At 56.7% G+C, this 14,116-nt stretch overlaps 1 protein-coding gene across 2 annotated transcripts in view; it reads left to right on the forward strand.

Annotated features, from left to right (window-relative positions):
• The window catches only part of NISCH (nischarin), a 33,020-nt gene that overhangs the window by 17,335 nt on the left and 1,569 nt on the right, over positions 1-14,116 (forward strand). The window contains exons 11-20 of one of the 2 annotated variants that reach the window (XM_019417107.2): positions 351-479; positions 1,598-1,711; positions 2,066-2,177; positions 6,387-6,511; positions 7,633-7,682; positions 8,557-9,951; positions 11,673-12,090; positions 12,609-12,765; positions 13,279-13,407; positions 13,887-14,048. In XM_019417107.2, the coding sequence (XP_019272652.1) occupies positions 351-479; positions 1,598-1,711; positions 2,066-2,177; positions 6,387-6,511; positions 7,633-7,682; positions 8,557-9,951; positions 11,673-12,090; positions 12,609-12,765; positions 13,279-13,407; positions 13,887-14,048 (2,791 nt within the window). Of the gene's footprint in view, positions 1-350; positions 480-1,597; positions 1,712-2,065; positions 2,178-2,766; positions 3,864-6,386; positions 6,512-7,632; positions 7,683-8,556; positions 9,952-11,672; positions 12,091-12,608; positions 12,766-13,278; positions 13,408-13,886; positions 14,049-14,116 lie in introns of those variants that run through there. The other variant, XM_019417108.2, reaches the window with a different exon arrangement.

Below are 14,116 nucleotides of genomic sequence, written 5' to 3' on the forward strand. Positions count from 1 at the left end.
TCACTGTAAAGAAGAGCGGGGGCCGGGCACACCTGGGTGGCTCAGTTGGTTAAGCAGCTGACTTTGCCTCAGGTCACGATCTCGCGGTTCATGGATTCGAGCCCCGCATTGGGCTCTGTGCTGACAGCTCAAAGCCTGGAGCCTGCTTCAGATTCTGTGACTCCCTCTCTCTGCCCCTTCCCTGCTCGTTCTCTCTCTCTCTTTCTTGCAAAAATAAATAAATATTTAACAAATAAAGAAAGAAAGAAGAGCGGGAAGCTGCCTTTCACTGCCAAGAGGCCATCAGACATGTTGCCCTGTTGGTGAAGCATTCAAAACAGGGATGATGGCAGGGAACTCGTATCTTACAGATGGAGGAGGTCAAGAGCATTGGCAGCCTCCCGTGTCTGGAGCACGTGGCTCTACTGAACAACCCTCTGAGCATCATCCCTGACTACCGGACCAAGGTGCTAGCTCAGTTTGGAGAGAGGGCCTCCGAGGTAAGCTGCTGGGGTAGGTCGGCTCTGTCAGAGAGACAGTCTGGATGGAGTCTGGCTTTTCACAGGCAGCACTGGAGGTGATGTCCACTGTTTTATGCCTGCTTGCTTCGGAATGACATCTGGCCCTTAAGGGTCTTTTAGTTCTGGGAATTCTGCTGCCTCCTCAGGAAGAGGCTTTCTTGCTTCTTCTACGGGGACGTCAGCTGCCGTGGTTCCCACTAGCTTCCCTCATGTCCTCTCTGTCAGAGCTTCAGGCCAGGAAGGCTCCCCGTGAACCAACAAGCACAGAGTGAGGGTGGAAGGACTGTCTTCAGCTTGTTAAAAAGTCAAACTGTTTTTTGTGGGCTACAAACAAAGGGTTTGCCCGCCTTTGCCAGTATAGTCTAGCACAGTGTCTGCTGCTTGCTGAGTGTAATCTGGCCACCTGCCACCATGCCAACTGGACAGATCCTTAGCCAGATTCACCCGTCTTTTTGGTCTCAAGCAGGCCCCGCCCCGTTCTCCCCAAATCCCGGGCCAGAAGATACCTGGGTGTCTTCATCCTTCCCCCACCACCCTCCTCATCTCTTTTCAGCCCCGGTGCCCCTTTCTTCGCACCGTCACCAAGACCATGTTCACAGGATGTCCTCCTCCTACCCTCCCAGGCTGCACGGTGTGGTGTCAGCTCCTCCCGCAGGTCCTTGGGACCATCCTTCATTCGAGCACACTGCCACCCCTCACTGTTTGCCAGCCACAGTGTCCTCCTCTATTGGCGGATGGGGGTCCTTGCTCTTCTGCCTGTTCCCCCGCCCAGCAGCCCTCCCCTTGCTCTTCACTGATCTGAGTTTTGCCATAACTGGGGGCTTGGTTCAGGTCGCTGCCCCCACGCCCAGCCACCCAAGAGGCCTTCACAGTGGATCCTGTACCCTCCCCTTCTCAGAGAGGGACTCCAAAAAATGGACCAGGTGGTGTGGGAACTCCCAGGTCATTTCCATGGGTGGCGAAGGGCTCACCTGCCAGGGGGCAGAGCCTCCCTTGGCCTCCTATGTCCTGTTGGGACCTGGCCCACACCTCAGCAGGGCCCCTGCCACTCTGCCCCCCTCAGCCCCTATGCTGACTCCATTCTCTGACCTCTGTAGGTCTGTCTGGACAACATGGCAACCACAGAGAAAGAGCTGGACACCGTGGAAGTGCTAAAAGCAATTCAGAAAGCCAAGGAGGTCAAGTCAAAGTTGAACAACCCAGAGAAGAAGGTGGGTCTTTATGTGGGAGGTGACAGGAGTGATGGTGAAGAGCCAGCTGAGGAAGGAGCTGGCTCACTGTGGAACCAGGCTGTAGAGTGCTCAGGTCCACTGCATCTCAGCTGTGCCTCTCCATGTCCTAGCTGCTTGACCTTGGGCAAGCCACACCCCCTCTCCTCACCTGTGCAAGGAGGGTGGTGGCAGCACCTGCCACATCGGGTTGCTGCGGACTAGGCCGGACCGCCTGCACCATCACCACACTTGTGAGAGCTGGGAGTTCCTCTCTCCTCCCCACTGACTATGCCGGGTTCTGTGCTTCCTGATCTTTCTCTCCTCTCCCGGGCTGACTTGAGCACTCCTCCTCAGATTGGTGAGGATTCCCGGCTCTCAGCTGCCTCCTGCGTCCGGCCCAGTGGCTCCCCTCCCAGCGTGGCTCCCACCTCTGCCTCCCTGCCCCAGCCCATCCTCTCCAATCAAGGTAATTGTGTATGTGTCTTTCCACCTGGCAGAGTCACACAGGTCCTGCTTGGGCCTCCTGGCTGGGGTTGGGGCTGATGCCGGCACCTGCTCCCTGCAGGGTTCAGACACAGGGAGGGCATGGTGCTATCTACAGGCTAGCGCCTCTTGGGGTGGCACAGAGTGGGGGGGGGGTGCCAGCCTGAGTTCAGTTGTTTGCTTAGCTAGTACCCCTCGGTTGGTCTGAACGCCCACATCGCAGTTCCTATAGAATCCTGTGGGTTTCTGATGGGGCCGGGGGGCTGCCCTTTGAACAGGCTCAGGGCTGCTGCTCATAAGGACCCTAATCCCTGATAGGCATTGCGGGCAGATTGGTTCCTTGTTAACGGGAAGCCGGGCCCAGTGACTTTCTGGAATCGGGCACCCCGGCCCCTGTGTAGGGAACTTTCTTTTATTGTTTCCTCACCTCTGTGGTTCTCACGGTGTGATTCAGCCCCCAAACACTGCGTGTGTGGGGCCAACATGGGCTGTCCGTGGACCCATGGAAGACCAGTTCCCTTCACCCGCCCACTGTCTTAGCGTTTTCAAAGGGCTTTCACCTCTGAACCCAGGCATCCTCGGAGATGAGTGAGTGAAGCAGGTCCCATGGGAGTGTCTGCTGGCCCGGCCCCCACGGAAGAGGGGAGGGTGTGCCGTCCCGAGTGGAGCCAAGGCTCGGGACACGCAGGAAAGAACGCCGCCCGCCCGGGCTCCTGGAGACGCAGAACTTGGTGTGAGGTCTTGGGAAAACAGTTTGACCCTATGTTTCAAGAGCCAGAAAAACGTTCCCACCCCTTGACCTGGTAACCCCGCTGGTGGGGATTTTATCTTAGCGGGTTAAGTTAATGGGGAAGGGGGAGGTGAAATGCTCACTGCAGCGTTATTTACGCCAGCAAAACATGGGATGTGACGAGTGTCAGAGGATGCAAGGGAGATTGAGCTGTGGTACAAAATGCTCTGCCACCATGACATCAGAGAGAGGGGACCTGGGTCGGAAGAAAGGGGAAGTGCTCGAGTTAAATCGGAAAGCCCATGGCAGGGCAGCACACCAAGGTCATGACCATGAGATTAGGGGAGAGAGTTCAGGAGAATGGAGTGGTGGTATTAGGGGCCAGAGTGATTGTCAATCTGCTTTTGTAACACCCTTGACTGAGAAATTTTGGTTTTATTTTTTTACCTGAAAGGGAAGGGGGGTTTGTGTCCCAGTGAAGAAGCTTTCCTGCCTCGTTCCCTGCCACTGGGCCAGGGCCCTCTTGGGGACTGCTGCCTCAAGCTGCCATGTCACAGCACCGGCTGGCCTGCTGGCCTGCAGAGGAGCCAAGCTGTGTGACTAGACTTTTTGGGGGCAGGGAGACGCAACTGGTCCTTGAGGCTGGGAACCAGCCGGTTCTCAGTCAGTATGTTAAATCGATGAACGAGTGAGTGTGTGAATGAACAAGTGAGCAGAGAACCAGATAGTAAAGTGCAGACTGTGGGCAGGGGGATGTGAGGTGTCTGCCCCCAGAGCCGCAGCTGCAGGCAACCCTTCCCCCACTGCCCCACCCTGGGGACATGCCACAGGGTGGCTCGCTGTAGTCTGCTCCCCCTTTCCCAGCTACCGGACATTTAGATGTTGTCTCCAGATTTGCACCTCTTATAAATAAAACTGCACTGGATGTCTTTGTGTGCACATCTCTTTCCTTTTTGTGAGAAACCACAGAATTCGGGCCCCATCTAGGCAATCTGATGCCGCTCGTCTCATCCTCTGAGTGACCCTTCCTGACCACTTGTTTGTACAGTCCATGGTCCAGGAAGGAAGCAGAAAGACTGTCCCTGTCCACATTTCCTCAGTTCCAAACAGGGTGGGTGGGTAGTGGCAAGAAAACATTTTTTCTCACTAAGGTGGAGAAATGTTTGTGTTCAGCTATGCGCTGCCCGTCTAGGGCCTTGCCTGGACGGGTCAGGGTTTTCCCCTAAGGGAGCAGTTATGCTCCCAGCCTGCTCCCACCTGTAGAGGTGAATATACTTGTGAATAAACTGGGTGCTCTCGAGTTAACACCAGGCCTCTGGTTATCTCAGGAGCTGTTAGCCAGCTTGTTGGAGCCATGGAGGATTGTGACCAGTAGGGGCTGACGTGTGAAATGCCAGAGTTGATTCTTCAGCCAGGTCTGTAGAGAAGTGGTTAGGAGCAGGCACCTGGGAGGCAGTCGGCTCAGTTTGCATCCCGGCTTCCCTGGCCGTGTTCCTTCAAGCAACTTGCAGCCTCTCTGAAGTTCTGTTTTCTCAACTGTAAAGTGGATACACCCTACTTCATCGATTCTAAGATGCACCCGTTTCCACCTTGTGACTTGTCTGAAATTGAGATGCGTCTTTCAATCAGTGGCGTCTCATAGTCGCTGTCAGCCAGCTGGTATTCGTGATGGAGTCGTGTGAAAGCCTTCCGTGGACATCTGCTAAGACCAAGATGGCGCCCCACCCACGCATCTTAGATTTGATGAACTGTGGTAAATAACGAGAGGTGTGCATGAGCTAATGCTGGGGGAGCGCTTAACACTGCTCCTGGCTCACCAGAAATAGTCAGTAAGGGCTTCCCTTCCCTGCATCTTTATCAGAGGTTTCCAGATGACCAGGACAGTGCCCCTGAGGAATGTGGAGTCTCTTGGGGAGGTGAGCTTGTGTACCCAAGGGAGAACAAGGCAGAATGATGTGGGGGCACTTGTAGAAGGGAGAGCCATGTCTAGAGCAGAGGGCTTTGCAGTGGAGGTTAGTATGTGAGGTGAACCTCAGAGGATGGCAGAATCTGAGCGAATGAGGGAGGGGAGGGGTGGACTCCAGGAGAGAACAGTGTGCTTCATGCATGGCTGTGTGCTGCTGCCTTCCTGCCTGCATAGCGCCTACTGCTTTGCTTTTGGGGGTGTCTGGGTTTGGGCTGCTGGCCTGGCTAGCTCATGGGCAACGGCCTGGGCTGCATGAGTTGTCCTGTCCCTGGGGGGCAGCTGAGCTGGATGAGGGTCCGTGACCTCTGGAGCTCAGTCATTTCATCGAACCATGGTGACTAGTGGCAAAGCCAGGCTGTGGAGGCAAGCCCTAAGCTCCTCTAAACGTCTGCAAAACTGGGGTCAGTGCTCAGTATTGTCCTCACCAGCTGCATTTAGGAAAATGTTTTAAAGAGTCTTTATCCTCCTCCAATGTAGAAGACGTTCGGAGTGAAGGAACAGGCCTGGACATGCTGTGTTCATAAAACAGCCTCAGCAGGGTTTAAGAGCACTGTGTGTTTCTGGGGTGCATGAGTCAGTTTGCTGTCCATGTGGAGGTAGCCTAAGGGAGGGTCAGTGGGGGGTGTCCTGCGGAAAACAGGCCATGGGTACCAAGCACGGATTGTCCTTGCCAGCCACGGAAGAAAACAGCCTGGAAGAAGGCCTGGCCGAATGAGGGGATCTGAGCCCTTGCGTGTCTGTGAAGCTCAGCGGAGATGTCATGTTACTGGGGGGATGGGGCCAACTTCAGTCATTTCCCTAGAAAGAGTCTCTAGGAGTGAACACGTTTCAGGCTCTTGACGGACATACTGCCAAACTGCTCTCCCAGCGGGCAGGCCAGCTCATGCCCCACTGCCCACCTCTGCCCAGTTAGGCCAAATCCAGGCCATGCAGTCAGTCAGACTCTTGCCAACGTGAGGCGAAACAGAGGTCGTGTTCCAACTTGCCCTTCTGTGGTTCCCTGTGAGAGGGTGCATCGCTTCCTGTGTTCTTTCTGGCGGCCATTCCTTTGTGGGATGTCTCTTCATCCTGTGGTCTCCTAACGGGGTTTCCAGCTTTCCCCTCCCATTTTTGACCTGGAAGAGCCTTTTATAGATTAAAGACACACACCTTTATCAAGTATTACAAGTACTTTTTTCTCATTTCATTTCACTTTGTTATATCTTAGGTTTCTTACAGAAGTTTCGTTGTTACATAGTCACACACGTATCAATTTTTTCCTTTGGATTTAGGTTTAGAAAGTCTGTCCCTGCCCTGAGGTTAGATAAGCAGTCATTTGTTCTTTCTTAGAGTTTTTTTAAGATTTCCATTTTTAATGTTTTCTTCTGTGATCCATGCGGCTGGGGTAGGGGGTCTGAAAAGGCCCCAGTCAATGCCGATAGCCTGAGGGCCCAGCCCTGTGTGTTGAATGGCTACTTTCCCTGCCTGCCCTGCCCGCCTGCCCCTGGTCTCTCCAGGAATCATGTTCGTGCAAGAGGAGGCCCTGGCCAGCAGCCTCTCATCCACCGACAGTCTGACTCCTGAAGACCGGCCCATTGCCCGGGGATGCTCTGATTCCTTAGAGTCCATCCCTGCAGGACAGGTAACACCCTCCTCCTGCTGCCAGGGCTTGGTTATCTCTGTGGACCACCTCTTCTGCCTGGGGCTGTCCAGAAGTAGGATGTGCCTTGGCTGGAAGTAGGAGGTGGTCTGGCTGGAGTTGGGGCAGATGCTGTCTCTGCTTGGTCCACTGTGCTTTATGATGAACGGTTTATATTCTCTGTCTGTCGTCTGTCGTCTGTCTGTCCGTCTGTCAGGGCTAATAGGAACGGGCAGTTCTCTCTCACTAGGTCCTGGGGGACAAAGCCAGATGGTCCTTAGCCCCTGTGAGTGGACTCTCCTACGAAAGGCAGTTCAGAAGGCCCTAAGTGGGGATTGTTTGGGTCCTACACCCATCAGGAAGAGTTTCCCTCTCCCCTGTTGCCTGGTGTCCTGGGCTATTCTGCCTGCTCCTGCATGTTATCCTAGCAGTCTGGGACACACTGTGACTCCAGCACCTCCTCTGTGGCTATAGCTGAGGGTTCTGGAACTTCTCCATGAGTCCTGGGAAGAGAGGAGGACAGCAAGTGTGATGTGAGAGTCTTGTGTGTGGGGAGTATGCTTGGTACCTGGGCCTCCATCCAACCCCAGCTGTGTTCAGCAGGCCAGAGTCATGGCCCTGTGACCTTGGGCAGTCTGTGGGGTCCTCGCTCTGTCCCCACACTCCTTGGCACTCTTCCCTTCGCTCTCCCCAGGGTCACACAGTAGGAGGTCCTGGGCCCTCGGTCCTCCACACTGCCCAGAGACCATTGGGAGTGCCGTGCCAGGTGCTGCCTAGCCTCTTTTCATCGAGTCCTCTCCTGGCCAGTTGCCAGATTGGTAGACTGACCATGTGGAGCCTCTCGGGTGGCATGAGGAGCACTTAGATGCCAGACCTAGAGGCGCATGCTGAGTTGTGGTATGGGGGCGTGGGCTGGGGTCAGACACATGGGCAGGGATCTCAGCCCTGCTGTACACTGGTGGGGTAACTGGATGAGTCTCTGCCTTTCTGGGCCCCAGAATCCATCCCCGAGGGAAGCAGGATGGTGAGGGGCAGGGGGTGCCTGGCTCAGGGTCAGGCACCCAGTAAATACCAGGGAATGGCTGTAGCAAGTAGGGGGCTCACTTCATGTCCTTCTCTGTCAGGCACCTTCTGATGATTTACGGGACGTGCCAGGAGCTGTTGGTGGTGTGAGGTAAGGAAGAGGTTGAGAAGGCATTCTAGGCCTCCTGCACGTGCCCAGCTGTGGGCTAGTGGGAACCAGTTGGATTTTGTTAAGGATCTGTTCATAGGAGTCCTTCAAAACTGTTTCTTCCTTTAAATAAGCACCAATGAGGTGGGCTGTGGTCTGTTTCCAAATTCTAATCCCTGAAGTTTGCTTGACACGTTATCCCATACTAGGGGTCAGCAGATTAAGGACGATCTGGTCCACAGCCTATTTTATTTTTTACAGCCTGTGTGAGCTAAGAATGATTGTTCTATTCTTAAGCCACTGTTAAAAAAAGAATATGTGGGTGGGGTGGCCCCCAAAACCTGAAGTGTTTACTTTCTGACCTTTTATAGAAGTTTCCCAATGCGATTCTCTGTATGCTTTTGCATAAGGGGAGCAGTGGCCAAGAGGAGCTAGAATTTAAATGTGGAAAGTCCGAAGACCCACCTAGCTTACTGCCTGACTCCCATCCCAGAGGCTCCTGGGTGCCCCTGAAGGGAACTGTTGTCAACCAGTGACTTCATGCCCTTTAGCTCTCGTCTTTGGGGCTCACGGCCAGCGTCTGAATGACTGAGAAGTCTTTGTGGTGCTTCTGTTGGGGGATCCTGTGTGGTGTGGGTAGGACAGTGTTGGTGCCTGTGGGCCGAGCCCTGGGAGTATGGGCTGTCACTGAACTGGCAGTCCCAGCCTTCCAGCACCTTGGCTCCCCACTGGGATGCTTATTGTGGGTTCAGGACAGGTTCAGCTGTTTAGAAGGCTTGGGAGACCCTTGAGGCCAGGGTGCAGCAGACGGTTGTGTGTGTGGGTGGTAGGGATGGCCCAGCGCAACATACCGTTGACCTGGCCTCTCCCCACACAGCCTGGAGCATGCGGAGCCAGAGGTCCAGGTGGTGCCTGGGTCCGGCCAGATCATCTTCCTGCCCTTCACCTGTATTGGCTACACGGCCACCAACCAGGACTTCATCCAGCGCCTGAGCACACTCATCCGGCAGGCCATTGAGCGACAGCTGCCTGCCTGGATTGAGGCTGCCAACCAGCGGGAGGAGGGCCAGGGCGAGCAGGGCGAGGATGAGGACGATGAGGAGGATGTTGCTGAGAACCGCTACTTTGAAATGGGGCCCCCGGATGTGGAGGAAGAGGAAGAAGGTGGCCAGGGGGAGGAAGAGGAGGAGGAGGAGGAGGAGGAGGGCGAGGAGGAGCGCCTGGCTCTGGAGTGGGCCCTGGGTGCAGACGAGGACTTTCTGCTGGAGCACATCCGCATCCTCAAGGTGCTCTGGTGCTTCCTGATCCACGTGCAGGGCAGCATCCGCCAGTTCGCCGCCTGCCTTGTGCTCACCGATTTTGGTATCGCCGTCTTCGAGATCCCACACCAGGAGTCGCGGGGCAGCAGCCAGCATATCCTCTCGTCCCTGCGCTTCGTCTTCTGCTTCCCCCACGGTGATCTCACGGAGTTCGGCTTCCTTATGCCGGAGCTCTGCCTGGTGCTCAAGGTGCGGCACAGCGAGAACACGCTATTCATCATCTCGGATGCCACCAACCTGCACGAGTTCCATGCTGACCTGCGCTCGTGCTTCGCCCCACAGCACATGGCCATGCTGTGCAGCCCCGTGCTCTATGGCAGCCACACCAGCCTGCAGGAGTTCCTCCGCCAGCTGCTCACCTTCTACAAGGTGGCGGGCGGCGGCCAGGAGCACAGCCAGGGCTGCTTCCCCGTCTACCTGGTCTACAGTGACAAGCGCATGGTACAGACGGCCGCCGGGGACTACTCGGGCAACATCGAGTGGGCCAGCTGCACGCTCTGCTCAGCTGTGCGGCGCTCCTGCTGCGCACCCTCCGAGGCCGTCAAATCGGCTGCCATCCCCTACTGGCTGCTGCTCACGCCCCAGCATCTCAACGTCATCAAGGCCGACTTCAACCCCATGCCCAACCGCGGCACCCACAACTGTCGCAACCGCAACAGCTTCAAGCTCAGCCGCGTGCCACTATCCACGGTGCTGCTGGACCCCACACGCAGCTGCACCCAGCCACGGGGTGCCTTCGCAGATGGCCATGTGCTTGAGCTGCTCGTGGGCTACCGCTTTGTCACTGCCATCTTTGTGCTGCCCCATGAGAAGTTCCACTTCCTGCGTATCTACAACCAGCTGCGGGCCTCGCTGCAGGACCTAAAGACCGTGGTCATCGCCAAGAGCCCTGCGACCGGGGCCCCGTCCCAGAGGCCCCTCGTGGATGGCCAGCCTGCCGAGGGCAGGGCCAGGTGAGACTGAGCACGGGCTCTTGAGGGAAAGTTGTGGGGGGGACCGTTTCTGAGACCGTTCGCCCCAAATCACATCTCTGAGCATCTGCATGAGTGGGCCCAGGGTAGGCCCAGCTCCTCTGCTCCTCTTTGACTTCTGACCAGCCTCAAAACTGCTCTTGGCTGCCTCTGACACCCAGTACCAAGCCTTACCCTGGTGGTAAGCCATATACCCCTCTCCGGGGAGAACTGGTCTGCTGAGGGGCTCTTTCTCTATGTACCATTCTGTAAATTCCTTCCAGAGGAACTTGTTGGCTAAGAGTGGCAAAGTGCGAAGGTCTGAGTTTGTGACCTGGGTGGTCCCCTCGTTGAAAGCTCCTTTCCTTCTTGTGGCAGGGGAGACAGGGAAGTAGTGGCAGCTTTGTCCTGTTCTTCCTCACTTTGCTTCTGTCCCCAAGCCTGACTTCCCCCCATCTCCCTCCCTGGGTTTCCCTCAGGGCCATCTGGGGCTGAGGCTAGAGGGAAGCCTGTGGGCAGCCGTAATCATATCCTCAGTTCACCCCAACCCAAGCCTCCAGAGGGACCTTGTGCCCTGGAGGGCACACCTGCCCCCCGGCTTCATACAGGCTGGGGCTTCCCCAGCCTGGGCAAGAAAACCCTTCATCTGGTGGTCCTCCTATTCTCTGAGATACAGCCTACCCTACCCTCATTTTCTCTTCCATCTCTATGAGCAGTGGAGACCCTGTTCTCATCCCAGCAGCTCATACAGCCTGCTTCCAGTCCCAGTCCCCTAACCGGTGTTCCCAAAAGGCTTCCAGCCTCTCTCTGGATGAATCAGGTACCCTTCTTGGGCCCAGCTCAAGTCCTGTGGCCTCCAGAGAAACACTCAATGTCTGCACACACTTCAGGGTCTTCCCCTCCCTGCCCCTGTGCTGCGGCTTCTAGTGGTGACACCTTGTCTCCATTTCCCTGCTGTCCCCAAGCCTGGCTGAAACCTGCCCATAGTAGGGACCGCATGCAGAAAACAGGTGCCCTGCTTTTCCCCAGCAGATGTATCTCTGTTGCAGGACAACAAGGAGACAGCCCAGGGATTTCTCCAAGATCAGGGTCCCAGGGATTTCTCTCAACAGATGGACTGTCCCAACAGAGAGGATGATGTCCAAAAGACCCTGTCAGCCTGGGGCATGTAGGCCAGTTGCAGGGTCCTCCCAACCTCAGGGGTCCGTTCCTAACCTGAGCTTTAAGGGTTCTGAGCATTGTTTGGTCTTGTACTTAGAACAGACCAGCAAAAACCCAGTGTGGCCACGTGTATATGGCTAGGTGGGATGAGAGCCTGGGCTACTTCAGGAGGACCCAGAGGCAAACTGAGGAACAGTTTGGTTTTGGTTGTTAACGTCTGTTTGCACTCAGGTCCCAGGCCGTAGAATTCTACGGATTCTAGAGTGGCATTTCTGGCACCTCTACCACCTTCTGAAAATGCATTTTTAGTCCTTGGGCCACGTATATCTGGCCATCCCAGCCCTAGGGTACCAGATGGTCTGTCTTTCCCCTGTCTACCCATCTCCCTTCTAAGAGAAAGGGCCTGGCACTTTCCCTTTGTTCTGTCTTCCTGTAGGGAACCCAGACATCTCCAGGTGACCTCAGAGGTGGCACTTGGTGGACATGAGGTTTTGTGTGTGATGTGACCCTCCGCCTGGGGTCCCTGTGTTAACACAGTGTTTCTTGGGGACTGGGGGATGCAGCAATGACCAGCGTTCCCAGGAGGTCCTGGTGGAGGCTCCAGCCCCGGACCCGGTGGAGGCGCCAGCTTTGGCCCTAGCCTCGGTGGAGGTCCCAGCTCCGTCCCCGGCAGAGGCCTCAGACCCTGCGAAGACCCCAGGTCCAGTGGAGGCCTCGCTTCCAGCTTCGGTCCCATCAGAGGCCTCAGGCTCAGAGGAGTCCCCAGTGGAGACCCCAGCCCCGACCCCAGCTGCCCCGGCCCCAGCAGAGCCTCTGGTGCCAGCGGAGGCCCCTGCTCAGTACCCAAGCGAGCAGCTGATCCGGTCCACTTCCGAGGAGAATCAGATCCCGTCCCACCTGCCCGCCTGCCCATCGCTCCGTCACATCGCTAGCCTACAGGGGAGCGCCATCATCGAGCTCTTTCACAGCAGCATTGCCGAGGTAGTGGCCCCAGAGCCGGGCTCGCTGACTGGTGCTCATGTGGAGAAAGGTGGTACAGTTGGTCCTGGGAGCTGTGGCAGGGCTTGGCTTGGGGTCAGCTGCAGGCTCTTGGACTTCTGTGCTGGCTTTCCTCCCTAGCTTTAGCTGGTCACAGCTTTGAGGACCTGGGGAGGGAGGTCCTGGGCTGCTCTCCCTGGTCAGTTGTCTTTCCTGTCACCACCTCACCCTGTGGCCACCCCTAGCCTTGGGCCCCAGGCACACCCCGCCCCACATCCATCTCCCACCCTTGAATCCTTCTCTGCTTCCAAGTTTATAAATGCGTTGACAAGATGCGATGAGGGTCTTGCGTCTCCCCATCTGGGATTGTGGCCATGTCACCGGTATGTGCAGGTCACCAGAGCAGTGGGGCTGATGGGGGGTTGCCCTGCCCAGAGCTGTTTTCAGGTACAGCCTAGAAGAGAGTTGTGTGCCCTGGCCCTGCTCTGCTGCAGGGCCAGACCCGGCCTTTCTGTATCCAGGTTGAAAACGAGGAGCTGAGGCACCTCATGTGGTGCTCAGTGGTGTTCTACCAGACCCCGGGGCTGGAGGTGACCGCCTGCGTGCTGCTCTCCACCAAGGCTGTGTACTTCGTGCTGCACGATGGCCTCCGCCGCTACTTCTCAGAGCCACTACAGGGTAGGCACCGGGGCCTGCTGGCACCCAGGAGCTCAGAGCAGTGCCTGAGGAGACAGGCTGGGCTCTGTCTCTGTAGCCAGCTGTGTGGCCTCAGGCAGCAGCGATTCAGCAGGGCTGGGCGGAGCGTCCCTTGTCTGAGGAAGGGGGTTGATAACCACGCTCTTTTCTGGAGCTGTCACAAGAGACCAGAGGCCAGGGCTTGAGTCCAGGCCCAGTGAGTACCCAGGAACTGGCAGTGACGAGGAGGGCTTGGGCAGCCTCTGTCCTGTGGGGCCTCGGTGGGAGCCTTAGCTAGTGGCCTATTACAGGGCTCCTCGTGACTCTGCTGAGCCAGGCAAGACATTGCCCGTGAGGCCTCGTGTGCATAAGAGGTAGCAGTGGCTCCTTGCCAGGCCTCAGCAGACCGGGCTGGCCAGGGGCACCCCTTCCTGCTGGACACAGCTGTACACCTGGGACCCTTGGGCTCCCCTGGCACAGCCAGCACCACGCTTGGTTCCTGTCTTTCCATCATAGATTTCTGGCATCAGAAGAACACGGACTACAACAACAGTCCCTTCCACATCTCCCAGTGCTTTGTTTTAAAGCTTAGCGACTTGCAGGCAGTCAACGTTGGACTTTTCGACCAGTATTTCCGGCTGACGGGTGAGTGACTGCTATGCTTTTTCCTATTTTGGGTGAAGGCCAGCGTCACCAGTGGGCTTCCACCTTCCACATGTGGGTGCGTTATCGCAGGCTGGGTTATCTCTGCTCCCAAGTCCGTTCACCGGAGTGGGAGGAAGCGGCTTCAGGAACTGCTGAGCGTGCAGAACCCCCCAGGGCTCAAGCGCGAGGCGGGGACCAAGGCAACCAAGTGGCCGACGGGCAGGCAGAGTGGGCCCAGGGCTCACGGGCAGGATGTTTCTGACTCACACTTCCTGAAGAGAGAAAGCTAAGCTTTTTCCCTAATGCCTCTGCATCCCCTTCCAGAAAAATGTCGCAGCCCTTCCGGCCTGAGAAATAGCTATCTCTCCAGGCCTCGTGATGCTTTCCCACGTGGGCCCTCATGGCTCTGTGGTCTCGGGGGGCAGGGACAGAGCCCAGGGGTGGCGGCTTGCAACCGTGACCAGCCCCTTCTCCTACAGGCTCCTCTCCGGTGCAGGTGGTTACATGCTTGACACGGGACAGCTACCTGACACACTGCTTCCTCCAGCACCTCATGTCCGTGCTCTCCTCCCTAGAGCGCACACCCTCCCCTGAACCTGTCGATAAGGACTTCTACTCTGAGTTTGGGAACAAGACCACAGGTACCCCCACTTGGCTCAGGCTGCAGACAGGCCACCTGGGCCGATGTCACCGACCTCCTCCCTGACCC

This window comes from Panthera pardus, unplaced genomic scaffold (genome assembly GCF_024362965.1).
Source record: "Panthera pardus isolate Hobbes unplaced genomic scaffold, ASM2436296v1 HiC_scaffold_8, whole genome shotgun sequence".
Classification (NCBI taxonomy): Eukaryota; Metazoa; Chordata; class Mammalia; order Carnivora; family Felidae; genus Panthera; species Panthera pardus.